At 37.1% G+C, this 14,921-nt stretch overlaps 1 protein-coding gene across 1 annotated transcript in view; it reads right to left on the reverse strand.

Annotated features, from left to right (window-relative positions):
* Positions 1–2,441: 2,441 nt before the first annotated feature.
* The window catches only part of MTMR6 (myotubularin related protein 6), a 32,612-nt gene continuing 20,132 nt past the window's right edge, over positions 2,442–14,921 (reverse strand). Inside the window, exons 9-13 of the mRNA XM_015564374.1 lie at positions 11,032–11,081; positions 10,411–10,611; positions 8,081–8,212; positions 7,869–7,995; positions 2,442–5,783 (exon numbers count right to left, since the gene is read on the reverse strand). Coding sequence (XP_015419860.1) covers positions 5,523–5,783; positions 7,869–7,995; positions 8,081–8,212; positions 10,411–10,611; positions 11,032–11,081 — 771 coding nt within the window. The 3' untranslated portion in view covers positions 2,442–5,522. The remainder of the gene's footprint in view (positions 5,784–7,868; positions 7,996–8,080; positions 8,213–10,410; positions 10,612–11,031; positions 11,082–14,921) is intronic.

Raw genomic sequence — 14,921 nt, forward strand, 5'->3', positions numbered from 1 at the left:
AGGAAACAAACATTTGCTAGTTGGCCACTAGGGGAAATAGTGGTGTCACTCCTGTTTCCATCCCTTGATTCCTGGAGATGGGAGAAACACTACTGTATATTGAATACTGATTCAGAGCATACACTGCCTTCCTGAGCACCCTGTCCTAGAAAGGTATTGTTACCTAACTGGCACTGTAACTGGGTCTTCAAAGTGCCGTTCCACTGCTCTATCAAACCAGCCACTTCACAATGGTACAGAAAATGGTAAGACCAATTAATTTTATGAGCCTGGGCCCATTGCCACACTTCTATTGGTAAGTGAGTTCCTTGATCTGAAGCAATGCTGTGTGGAATACCATGATGGTAGATAAGACATTCTGTTAGTCCATAGGTGGCAGTTTTAGTAGAAATATTGCATGCAGGGAAGGCAAATTCACATCCAGAGTGTCTATCCAGTAAGAAAAAAATGCTTCTCCTACCATGATGGGTCAATGTAATCAGCCTACCACCCGATAGCTGGCTGATCACCCTGAGGAACAGGGACCACCCTGGGCCATATCAGGGGCTGTGTTGATATTTGCTGCTGGCAGACTTGCACTCAACAGTGGCCAAGGCAGGCCAGCCTTTGTAAGTGGAAGTCCATGTTGCTGAGCCCATGCATAACCTCCATCTCTACCACCATCACTTTACTCATGAGCCCATTGGGTGACAAAAGGGGTGTCTGGGGAAAGAGGCTGACTGGTATCCACAGAATGGGTCATCCTATCCTTTGCTGAGGTCACCCTTTGGTGGACATTCACATGGGATGCAAATATCTTCACATTTTTTGCCCAGAGAGTTCTATTTATTTAGCTCTTCCCTAAATTTCCTTGCCACCAATTTTCCAATCATGTTCCAAGTTTCTGACCATCCAGCCAAACCATTAGCTGCAGCCCATGAATTGGCATATAATTGCACATCTAGTCATTTCTCCTTCCAAGCAAAGTGAACAACCAAAGTGCTGCTCAAAGTTCTGCCCACTAGGAAGACTTCCCTTCACCGCTGTCCAGGGATGTCCCAGAGAGGGGTTGTAGTGCTGCAGGTGTCCACTTTGGAGTGGTATCTGCGTATCATACACAAACATCTGTGAGCCTGGCCTAAGTCTTCTCTTTCTTTATCAACTGGTTGTAGGGAACTCTGTATGAGGCCATTCATGCAGGCTGGGGGAGAGAATGGAGATCGTGGACATTTGGGCCATTTCTTCATGTAACTTACCTGTGCCTCCCAGGACTACTCATCACATACCTACCACTTGCATTTGATGATGGAGTGATGCTGTGCCCACACAACTTTATGGCTTGCTGGGTCAGATAACCCCAGTTTAGATAGTCAGCTCAAGTTGCATAGTAACTTGGTAATCCAGGGCTAAACATTCAGTCTCTACCAATGCCCAGTAGTTACCCAAGCATTATTTTCAAAAGGAGGTCTTTTCTCAAAAATCCTGATGGCCTGTGTTGACAATCGCCTTTAGAAGCCTTGCAAAGACTCCAAGCAGCATCCCCATCTGCTTCATCACATGGCCCAAATGGCAAAGCAGGTTGCCTAACAGTCTGGACCTGTGGACTGAAGAGTAAGTACCAGGTTCAATTTCAGTCACAGCACATGCCCATAGTACATCTTGATCCTCAGTATGGGGCATGCAGGAAGCAGCTAATCAATGATTTTCTCTCATCATTGATGTTTCTATTGTTCTCTCCTACTCCCTCCCTCTCTGAAATCAAGTTTTAAAAAATGCCATTTGCCAGGGAGAGACGGCTGGAAATGCAGGAACTCTCTTAAAAAGCCAAAGCAGATAGAAACATCCGCCCATTCAGCCCTTCTTATCAGTCTCTATGCGTTCTCCACGTTCCATCCTTGGTTATCAGGGTTCTCTCCAGCTAGTCCTCAGTTGATTATTCAGGATGGTTTTTTCTAGTTAAGTATTCTTTTAAATAGGTTCTACATTTTATTTTAATCAATTGAGACATGGTAATGCCAATTGGGTTACTACATGGAAAAGCCAACAAAATAGCTACAACTTGGCTAATGAAAATGAATCAATGTCACTGATGAGTCTTCAATAGCTCTATATAGTTTTGCAGATGATCAGTATTTCATCCAACTTAAGAATGTTAACTGGAAGTTTTTCAGTATTTTAAAGTAGACCTGAAAAAACAAAAGTCAAAAAAGGCCAGGCTAGTTATACACCTATTAGACTGGCCAAAATCCAGAACACTGACAACCCCAAACACTGGTGAGGATGTGGAGCAACAGGAACTCTATTCGTTGCTAATGGTAATGCAAATGGTGCAGCCACTTTGGAAGAAAATTCGGCAAATTCTTTCAAAATTGAACATACTATTCCCATATAATCCAGCAATCATGCTCCTTAATATTTACCCAAAGGGGTTGAAAACTTTTGTCCAAACAAAAACCTGCAGATGGATATTTATAGAAACTTTATTAATAATTGCTAAAACTTGAAAGCAACCAAGATGGCCTTCAGTGGATGAATAGACAAATAAACTCTGGTAGATATAGACAATGAAGATTATTCAGTGCTAAGAAAGAAAGAAACAAAGTCATCAAGTCATGATAAAAACATGAAGGAACTTTAAATGCATATTACTAAGTGAGAGAAGCCAATCTAAAAGACTACATACTAAATGATTCCAACTATATGGCATTCTGCTAAAATTATGGAGACAGTAAAAAGGTTAGTGGTTCCTAGGAGTTGAGGGGAAGAAGAGGAGGAATGAATAGGCAGAGCATAAAGGTTTTTTAGGGAAGTGAAAATACTCTGTATGGTACTATAAAAGTCATTATACATTTTGTTCAAACCCACAGAATATATGCTAAAACTCTGAACTATGGACTTTGGGTGATTATGATGCATCAATGTAGGCTTATCAATTGTAACAAATGTACCACTCTGGTGGGAGATGCTGATAATAGAGAAAGCAATGAATGTGTGGGGTCAGGGGTATATGGGAAATATCTGGACTTTTCTCTCAATTTTGCTGGTAACTGAAAACAACTCTAAATATGTGCTGTAAAACCTGATTTTTTTATTTTTAGTATCCCGATACTACTGCACTGTCCTGCTATCCCACCAAATAAAGAGAATTTGGAGGATAGGAAGGAAAGTTCCTTTCATCTTGATTTAGTCAAGACTCCCTGAGCTATTTCTAGCCTAGCTAACCCTGTTCATAACACCCACAAATAAAATGAATATTCTTCTCTGCCAATCATTTTCTTCCTCATGTTTACATCCAGATCTGCCTTTGAAGAGACGTTTCAGTTTGAATGTGCATACTCATTGGACACTGCCTTCCATCAACAAGTTGGTAAGGGCAAGATAAAATCCTGATTATAACAACAGGAAGTGACAAGACCACAAAAGGAAAATTTAATGACGTTACCAGCTATATTTGCTGGAACTTTTAGCCCACTGTCAACATCTGTCTTTTGGAAAATGAAGTGCTCAAACCTGATACTGTTATGATTAGTGTAAGGTGCAGATCCATTTGCCGAGGAGAGGGAAAACAAACAACTACAACTTGATCCCATTTTTTTTCCCCAAAAGCAAAACATTTAAAGTAAAACCTGAACATTTAATTACCTTTAAATAATATATGAAATAATTTACATGCTATACATTCCCAAACACATTGAACATAAATCCAACTTTATAAGACATACACAATCTGCCTTTTGCCAATATATACCCTATATAGAATGTTAACTGATTTTTCAGTCCATGTGAGAACACATAAACATACATATATCTGCCTCAAGTTGAAGACTGTAAGATAATAAACCAAAGAGCTGACTATAGAATGTCTTCTATGGAAGATTCTAAAACCACAATCAGTATTGGAACCAAATAACAAGGCACAAAAGCTTTCCCTTTGTGGTCACAAAGATTAAGTTTCCTGTCCCAGTGCTTAAATATCACAAATTATATTTTATATACAGTGTATTTCTGTTACTGCTTATAAAGGGGTATTTTAATTACATAATTTGTTACAGAAAAGCATTGGAAAAATAAATGGGATTTGATAAGTTCTCATACAATAAAGCTTTTGTTCCACTTGAAAAAGATATTTATGCTCAAAACTAATAATAGATATAGGTATAATAAAGAGAAGCATGAAGGGCCCTTTGCAGATTTCTTTATACCCTTGAATTATAGTTCGTGCCACCATGTTACTTATATTTTCTATTCTGAAGCCAGCTGGCTCCAGCAGTCCTACCTCAGGCATCCAGGCCCTGTGTGAATGTGGGTTGCCTAACCATCAACTACCAGTGCTTTTTTTTCAAAACATGGCAAAATGAAACTCTTCCCAGCAGTTAAGTTGTTTTTGTTAAATATTAACTTTGTATTAGGCTACCTTTCATTTTCCTCTTTTTACTTATATATTAACAGAAAATAGTATTCCATATAGAAATGACTGCTTTAAGATTTATATAACCAAGCAAAATATAACTATCTGTATTCCCCTTTTGATTTTTATCCCAAAATGTTTAGGTAAACTGAAAGTAAAATATTCTAGGAAGAGCAATAACTCATTGAGAGATAAAACAACTTTAAAATATGTACGTATTATTCATTGCTCTAAAAACAGCTTTAGAACTTTGTATTTTTAAAAATACAGTTATCAAAAGAATAAAGCCAACCACAAAATAAGAATCAATAGAATGCAGTAACCCATATATGAAAGATGGTCAAATGTGCTTAAAACATATTTTAAAAAATCAATAACCTATGTTGTAAATAATAAGGCATCAAATGTAGTACTAAGCAAATTGTAAATAGAATAAAAACTGTGGTTTCATTTTGACTATGGAAGCGGGATAAGCTACACATGAACTTAACAGTGTGCCTGTGCAACTTTCTATATAGGAGTAGTGTAGCATGCAAGGCCTGCAGTAATGAGTACAGACTTCACAGATAAAACAAAGCTGGCAAAAAGAAAACCAAACACAAAATTCTGCTCTCGGCTATAAAACCTAAGAGTAAAGAATAAACTGAGATTTTAAGGCTTTCTTAGAAATATTTTTCATGGCACAACATTAAACATCACTATAGGTAAAATATGTAAAAATTCAGTTACATGGTTGCATAATTGAAAGAACATGCCATGTCATTTATTAAGGGACTGCCTTGTCAAGTTCTGTTTACTGGTAATTAAATTATAGTAAGGTAAAGCTACTTATGTTTGACTCTAATTATCATATAAATCATACAGAAATGTCAATTTGCTAGTATACAATGCAAATTGTGTTTTGAATAAATGTCAGTATCACTTGTTTCTTAAAGAACTGAAAGTCATTCCTTACTAGAAATGCAGTTACACTAACTCCTCTCACAAGAGCAGTTATTTTCCTTCCTTAAATGATTAACCTACTATTAAACTCTAAGATCTTTATTAGACAAATTCCTTTTCATCATGCACACAGATCATCCTTACAATGATCCAATTCTTGCATTACAGTCAGTCCAGAAAATACTTTAGGAGTCTAACAAGTCATTCTTGCCACCCCATACTCTAAGCTGACCACAGCAGCTTCAGATTTGGAAAACTCCTCGGCGTATTCACTGTAACGATTATCCGCTGGGTTGCTGCCCTCTATAGTTCGAAGAGTATCATTCACAGGTAACAGAGTCTGCTCCTTAAAACATAGGGAGCTTTTGATGATAGGTGACTCAGGATGAACTGGATGTAACAATTCCTTGGTGAGAACTCCATCTATTTGCTCATTTTTGCGTTTATTAATTTTCTAGAACAAATACAAATTTGAAAAAAATTACTAATTGCACATAGTACATATTTAAACAACTGTATATGAGAAATGTATATGAGACATTCACCCTGAGATCACAACTAAATAATACAACAAATACACACTTATTTAGCTAAAGATTTTATTGCATAAAACCTACATGGTTTTTCTACAATAGTTTGTGAGATGAGCACAACAGGCTTTAAAAACACAGAATATTTTTAAAAAACTGAACAGAAGATTTTTAAAGTAATCTTTGGCAGAGTATGGCACTCTCCAAATCACTGGATTAATCTGCAAACTAATCTTTCGGAATTACCTATATCTTGTGCCTGCCTCTTTTAACACATTGTCCTCCAGTTTACTCAAGCAGTCATTACTTGGATGACTAAGGAACACCCCTGCCTGAGAGACAGACAAGACCAAGTTATAACAACTGTCTAGGGTTTTTAAAATATATACTTACTAATTCTTTTTGATTATATATGACTAGAGGCCCGTTGCACTAAGAGATTCGTGCAATAGGCTTTCCCTTCCCCGGCTGCCGGCACTGATTTTCCTCCGGCACCCAGGACGCAGGCCTTCGCTGCTCCAGCAGGAGCCTTCAGCCTTTGCTCCGCCGCTTCACACCTATGTATGCAAACTAACCGCCATCTTTGCTGGGTTAATTTGCATACTCTCCAGATTGGCTGGTGAGCGTAGCAGAGGGATGGTCAATTTACATGTTTGTCTATTATTAGGTAAGATGGCAAAGAAAAGATTATAGAAAAGTCTTAGGGTGGAGAGAAATTTCTTTTTTAATGTTTTTCACATTTTTTATTTTTAATATATTTTTATTGATTTCAGAGAGAAAGGGAGATAGAAACATCAATGATGAGAGAGAATCATTGATCAGCTGCCTCCTGCACGCCTCATCCTGGGGATTGAGCCTACAACCTGGGCATGTGCCCTTGACCAGAATTGAACCTGGGACTCTTCAGTCCACAGGCCAATGCTCTATCCACTTAGCCAAACCAGCTAGGGTGAAATTTCTTAAACAAGGTACCAAAAAAAAAGCATAAAACATAAAGATTGATAAACTTGACTACATTAAAATTCAAAGCATCTATACAAAATATACTGTAAATAAAATGGAAAGGACAAGCCATTTGTGATATATCTAACTAAAAAAGAATCAGTGTCTGATATATAAAAAACTCTTACAAATCAATAAGAAAAGGGCAGATAGGCCAAAAGATAGGTCATTCACAGAAAAGGGAAACCCAAATGGCCAGCCAACATATGAAAATCATTCAACTTTAATTGTTATGGAAATCCAAAACTAAAAACAATTTAAATGTTCAGCAGCTGAAAGGATAAACTGTGAGCTACTCATACAAGAGAATATTACACAGTAATCATTAACAAAAGAAATGCATTAAAGCTACACATATCAACATGAATAAATTTCAAAACAATGTTGAGCAAAATGAAGCACGACAGTATGTCAATCTCTATATATTTTTCAAACATGCAACTTCTTAGCTGAGGGAAAGGTACAGGGGCCTTCATGTTGTTTGTTGCCCTTTACACTGCATACAAAATCTATATTCTTTTTTATTTTTTAATATATGATAAAAATAGTATTTAAAATCACCAAAACAGTGTAAGTTGTGGATATAAACATACATAGAAGTATACACATGTTCACAGGAATAATTAACACCAAGTTAAGTGAAAGTACACAGGGGGAGCATGAAAAGGAGTATAAGGGTCTTCAAATATATCATGTTTCATTTCTTAAAACAAAAGCATGAAAGATCTGAAACAAATATGACAAATGTTACAATCTCACAAAGTTAGGTGGTACATACCCTGATATTTATTATTTTATATTTCTACTTCTCTATATACTTCGGATATTTCAATATATCTTAAAATTCAGGAAAAGTGATTCAAACTAACCTATTCAAAATAGAGATCTAACTTTGAAGCAACCATGTGTACTTGCAAGGTTTCTATACGTACTAATTTACACTAATTTAAGAACACAATAATACTAATACTCCAAATATATGACATTAGATAATTCAAAATACTTACAGATTCTAAGTCTTGAATGTCTTTCTCTAATTGTTTATTTTGCTCATTCATATTCATAATTATGTTACACACTGACTCCCTGGGATGCAATGTTCGATCAAATTGGTGGTACATGTTTCTCCAAAACCTTTATGACCAAAAAGGAAAAAATTTCAATAAATAAATGTATTTAAAAAAAATAAGAACATAAATATTTAAAGATGCCAACTTACTTAAAATTGAAAGATGCTGTATTTGGCTCCAAAACAGCAAATTTCTGAGAATTGGAACTGTACAGTGGATTTAAGTACTTCTTTTGGTCATCCAGAAGAAATGGCCACAGGGAGTAAGTCTTCTCTTTTAACCTTATATAATGGGAAAAATGTAAAGACCTTTCTCACAGATGCCAATACTCAGTTTTATAAAGCAGACAATTTTTTTCACAAGTAGATAAGTTTTAGTTTTTCCTTCTATTCATAGTTTAACGTTATCTTGTCTGAATTCTGTATTCTCCTCTCCTTTTCTACTTATAGTCATTTAATAAAACCATGTTTATCAAACACAACACAGGTATATTGTTTTCTCTCAAACCACATACTTTAAGAGATTCCTCTCTTAATTCACACAATTTCATAATCTTCGTCTGGTCTATGTTATACCTACTTCAAATCGTCACACACATACAGCTGACCCTTGAATGACACAGGTTTGAACTGCACAAATTCACTTATACATAGGTGGTTTTTTTTTTTCGATAAAGAAAGAATTGGCCCTGCATATCCCTGGGTTTCACATCCACAGATTCAACCGATCATGATCAAAAACAGTACTTTCAAATCCATGGATGCAGAAGATCAACTTAAAAAATTACATGCAGATTTTCAACTGTACAGGGGTCAGTGCCCCTAACCACCAAATTGTTTAAGGGTCAACTGTATACTATATAATAAAAGGCTAATATGCAAATTATCCCCTCGGGAGTTCAACCAACCAAGCACCACTGCTTGCTATGACATGCACTGACCACCAGGGGGCAGAGCAGAACGAAGGAAAACCCTGGCCAGCAGCTGTCAGCCGGGGGAAGGCCCTGATTGGCCCTGATCACCAGCCAGGCCTAGGGACCCTACCCATGCACAAATTTTGTGCACCGGGCCTCTAGTATAGAATAAAATGCTAATGTATTTCTGTTTAGCCTCATTCTCCTAGCCCCATATCTGGGCTGTAATGGCATGTATTACAGGGCAGGGACAAATTTAAGTGTGAGTGGGTACAAAACAAGGAAATTAGGGAAAATCAGGACAGTATTCAAGAATTTTAAAATGCCAATTATACTGCAAACCTAAGAGTAAGTAGGTGAAGTAGGTGAAAAAAGCATAGATTATTTTAGATAGTATATTTAACAAAGAAACATAAACCAGTGATACAGAGGAAACAGTGGAGAATCTGCTCATTTTTCCATAACCCCTAAGATAAGTAATAGATATGTTCTTAAAGAAATACTAAAAAAAATGTACTTTTATTACCACCCTCCTATTTACAAGGATTTGTTCATCCATATTCATAATTGACAATAGTTTTTCCTAAAATAGCTCTGTGCTTCAAGTCACCTCTCCTAATTATGAAAAAACCACTGTAAGATACTATAGCACAGAGGTAAAGTTCTAATGGTCTCTGATTTGTTCATCTCTGTCATACTCTATTTCACTTATTATTCCCTTTACACATCTTTAGAATGTTCCACTTGCTCTCAATTCTGCCTTCAATTCTGTTGGGAGTTATAGTATGTGGTTGTCTTCAAACTACCACCAGATTTAGCCTCTCTAATATGTCACTCAGATCTTAAAAAATCTATAACTGCTCTTGACTGACTACTATAAAAAATCTAATCTTAGAAGCCCAACCTAATACACACACACACTTTTAGCCAGAAGCCTCTAATCCCAAAGACCAGTTAGGGAAGAACAGGTGTAAGACCCAATCAGGATAGACACACTGGAAGCCAACATAGGAACACTTATTTTCCCAAAGAACTGTCTATTTAGAAATGTGAGGAGAGCTATAAGGCTTCATGTTACCTTAAATTACCCAAGAGTTGTACAATCTTTTACCACACTTTAAAACATTGTGACCAATACTTTCTGGGAAATGAAATGTAAAGATTTTAAAATATGTGTGTGTGTGTGTGTGTGTATGTATATGTATGTGTGTGTGTATTCAGATTGGAAAGGAGCATAAGGGGTGTTTCGAGGGTGTTGGAAATATTTCTTATTCTGAGTGCTGGTTACACAGGTGGAGAACTTTAACATTTATTGAGCTTCACACCTACAATACATGTACTTTTCTGTATATATGCTATACTTTAAAACACATTTAAAAAATGTATTTCTACTATTAACCAGAGGATGTGAGAGATATTCAGAGCATACTTGGCTTCAGAAGTATAGACAATAAAATCTTTACAAAAAATTCAGTTCTATTTCATAATGTATTTTATTCAACTATAATTTATGTTAGTCCTCAGCTAAGAAGAAAAAAAGGAGCCCATTTAATCAAACAGTCTTACTTGAGTTCTTCTCTTTCCTTCTGACAATTTCCAAGGAAGTTTCCAAATTGGCATGAATGAATATGTTCATGAATCTGAAGAAGAAACGCTTCATTGAATTCAAAGTCTTGTGGAAACTGTTCAGTCAAATGCCACACACATTCCAAGAACTGAGTAAACACTGGTGAAACTTCCTTTGGGTCTCCGTCCAAATGGCCACACCTAACCACCCCCCAGAGAAGTACAAGCTTTTAAAAATGCCTCTGAAAGAAATCAATTGTTCAGGTGTTGTTAAATTTAAATACACATTTTTAAAAATCCTAAAACATTGTGCCATTGCAGAAAAAACTGCAATGTTTTTATTGAAACAATTTATATCTAAGTTTTTCAACCACAATTTTAAAGGATCTATTGCCTTCTATCTACTACAATCCAGACAAATAGGAAGGTTAATAAATTGCCTGAAAATTAACAGATATGAGAATTGAAATAAATAACCAAAAAAAATTAGTCTTTATACAAAAAAAAAATCACACTCTCACCTCCCACTGGACATACAAGCTGATTAAAAACAAACATTTTGGCACTCTAAATTATTTTTTCTAATTTTGAAAATTATGTAAATATATAACAGTGACTCACCTCTCTGAAAATTTATGTCCAAAGGAGATCCAATCCTTTTCTATTAAAACCTTAATGAAAAACAAAAACCTTAATGAGAAAAAGTAAAATCTACTTTATTATTTTCAAATATTTTTGTTTAGAATGGATTAAATCCTATTATCTTAAAAATCACATTTACACACTGCAAACAAAACAAAATGTTTTAAGATTATAGACCAGTGGTTCTCAACCTTCCTAATGCCGCGACCCTTTAATACAGTTCCTCATGTTGTGGTGACCCCCAAGCATAAAATTATTTTCGTTGCTACTTCATAACTGTAATTTTGCTACTGTTATGAATTGTAACGTAAATATCTGATATGCAGGATGTATTTTCATTGTTACAAATTGAACATAATTAAAGCATAGTGATTAATCACAAAAACAATATGTAATTATATATGTGTTTTCTGATGGTCTTAGGATACCCCTGTAAAAGGGTCGTTTGACCCCCCAAGGAGTTGGAATCCACAGGTTGAGAACCACTGTTATAGACAAAAGATAGCAAGAACCTAGATTAGAAGTTGGTTTAACAGAGTGAAGATGATCCATAAAAAGAAACACAGGAGTCTTATAATTTAAATTATTTCTATTGTATTTATTACATTTCAAGTGAAAAATGTATGTTATAAAGCACTGTTGCATTTACATTTTTGTATGTATAATGATTTTTGCCAAGAAAAAGGACTAGGAAATGTAAACAAAAATGTTAACAGTGGTTAACTGTGAGTAGTAGACTCGAGTTATATTTTAAACCTTTTCACTTACTTGTACATTAATTACATAATAGTTAAAAAATGGTAAAGAGCCCTGGCTGGTGTAGCTCAGTTGGTTGAGCATTGTCCCATGCACCAAAAGGTTGTTGGTCCAATTCCCTGTCAAGGCACATGCCTAGGTTGCGGGTTCAGTCCCCAGTGGGAGGCAATCCATCAATGTTTCTCTCTCTCTCCCTCTCTCCAAAATCAATTTAAAAAATCTGTGTTTTTTAAAAAGTGATAGACCACTGAAAAGTTTGTATTTAGGTTCAAATGTTAATATCTAACCTCTTGAATGGACTGTATCTGTTTTCTGTCTGAAATAATAACACTCTAATTTTTTTCAATCTAACTAACCTAAACAACATATCTTCTTAGTATTTAATATACTTCATAATTTAATATATAATCACCAAGTATATTCTTTTCACAGTGTCCAAATTACCACTTTTAGCTTGATGTTAAATCTCTCAGAAGGCTATATAATGGGATGAGTGAAAATGCAGTTTCTGGAGTCAGAATGATGGACTAAAGTCCTCACATCACCCCTTCCTAACATCACCCCTTTCTTACCTGTGTGACCTCAGGTACATGGCTTTCAGGCTGTAACCTCAGATTTTACTATGAGCCTCCTGCCATTTTTCTACACACCAAAAAGTAACACTAAAATCTTTCTCAATAAACTTATTCCTCTGCTTATCTCCGTGAAGAGTAGGAGAACAGTACCATCCATCCTAACAACTGAGTTCCTAGCCTGGAAATCATCCTAGAAGAGGACTCCTCTCATGTACCCCACATCTATCCATGAATAACTCAAATTATCACAATAGTTCCTACACTGGTCTCCTAGTCTCCATTCCCACTCCCCACTTCCTTTAAGGCACCAAACCATTTTTTTTAAAGCCCTCTAATGGTTCTCACTACCCAAATTCTAGTTTTCTCTTCCTCAGGTCCCCAATTCCCCTATATTCTTCTGCACCCAAGTCCCTAGCCCCCAACACTCATGCATGTTTAATCCCATGCAGTCACGGAGCTATGCTTTAACTCTCACTGCTCCTTTTGCCTGGGACACTCTCATGTTGTCCCTGGGTCATCTATAATAATAAAAGTGCAATATGCTAATTACACCAGAGAGCCAAACGACCTTCCAGATGTCATTCCAGACATCCTTCTGGATGAAGCTGCGGGGGCAGGGGCCAAGGCAGAGGTAGTTAGGGGTGATCAGGAAGACAGGTGATCAATTGTGATCAGGCAGGCAGGCAAGCAGTTAGGGGCGATCAGGCAGGCAGGTGAGTGGTTAGGGGCAATTAGGCAGGCAGGCAAATGGTTAGGGGCGATCAGGCAGGCAGGTAGGCCAGCAGTTAGAAGCCAGCGGTCCCGGATTACAAGAGGGTGCAGGCCAAGCTGAGGGATTACCATCACCTCCCCCGTGCATGAATTTTGTGCACTGGGCCTCTAGTGTATTACATGATTTAATTTGGATGTCTAACAAACAAATTAAAAACAAACATGGCAAAGAAAATATTCCTAACCTTATACTCTCAAAGTAAACAGAATATTATTTTATTAACAGCACTTCCATTTTTTTTTAAATATATTTTATTGATTTTTTACAGAGAGGAAGGGAGAGAGATAGAGAGTTAGAAACATTGATGAGAGAGAAACATCGATCAGCTGCCTACTGCACATCTCCCACTGGGGATGTGCCTGCAACCAAGGTATATGCCCTTGACCGGAATCGAACCTGGGACCTTTCAGTCCGCAGGCCAATGCTCTATCCACTGAGCCAAACCGGTCTTGGCAACAGCACTTCCATTTACCCTATCCCAGATTCAATATGTTAGCACCACAACATAATGGTGCTAAAGAGACCTAGTGATGTCAAGCCTTCCCTTGCTTTAAGATGGCACCGTATTTAATAATTCTAAACTAATGAAAACTTTCTCACATCTCTTCATTTACTTGCCATGAGTTAAGATATAAACTTTGAAAAGATGAGTTAATATGATCATACTTTAAAAACAAACAAGCCCAGTGTTGCTCAGTGGACTGATCATGTCCCATGCACCAAAGGTTGCTAGCTTGATTCCTAGTCAGGGCACATGTCTGGTTTGCAGACTTGGTCCCCAGTAGGGGGTGTGCAGGAGGCAACTGATCAATGTGATGTTTCTCACTTAGCGATGTATCTCGCTTTCCCTTTCCTTCCTCTCTAAAAATCAACAAAAAACATTTTAAAAACAAACAAAACAGAAGGCAGGGCTTTAGCTTCACAAAGCAAAAAATATGTTCAACTACAAATGTAATCTTCAGATATAAAACATTCTTCCTAACATGTAATTACAATCCACACTAATAAAAGACAAAGATGTTAATTGACTGTACCTTCGCAACACCCATCAGCCAATCAGAAGAGTATGCAAATTAACCCAACAAAGATGACCGTTAAATTTGCATACTGCAGGTGGGGCGGCACAGCGTGATCTGCCCGTCGGGCCTCCCGTGTGTGACCTGAGACGGCGGGGTAGAACAGCGTGAGCCGCCGCCCACCCCACCCCCATCGGGGCCTCCCGTGGATAAGCCAGCAGGTGGTTATCCCCCAAGGGGTCCCTGATTGCAAGAGGGCACCAGCTGGTCTGAGGGACACCGCCCCCCAGTGCACAAATTTTTGTGCACCGGGCCTCTAGTAATATTATAATAAGAAGACTCTACATGGGTTATGTGGAGATCTTTGAACATAAAGTTTCCCAAGGCCCTGTAGAGGTTCCTAGAAGGCAGAGTATTAATGGGCTATTTTGTACAAACGAGAGATCATGAAATTAAAATCTGGATGATGCCTTCCTAAGGTGCTAATTCATGAAGACCTATTTGATTATAATTTTTTAATTAGAAAATAAAAATTTGTTCCAATATAGCTATTTTGTAGTTTGACCTCAAGATTTCTTACTTTCCTATAAGTTACAAAAATTGCCGTTTTCTTCCCAGATATTTGTTTATAAAAAGAAGCAAAATGATACTTTTAAAATATGCCCTGGCCGGTTTGGCTCAGTGGATGGGGCGTCAGCCTGAGGACTGAGGGGCCCTGGGTTCGATTCTGGTCAAGGGCATGTACCTTGG

This window comes from Myotis davidii, unplaced genomic scaffold, assembly GCF_000327345.1.
Source record: "Myotis davidii unplaced genomic scaffold, ASM32734v1 scaffold1031, whole genome shotgun sequence".
Taxonomy (NCBI): Eukaryota; Metazoa; Chordata; class Mammalia; order Chiroptera; family Vespertilionidae; genus Myotis; species Myotis davidii.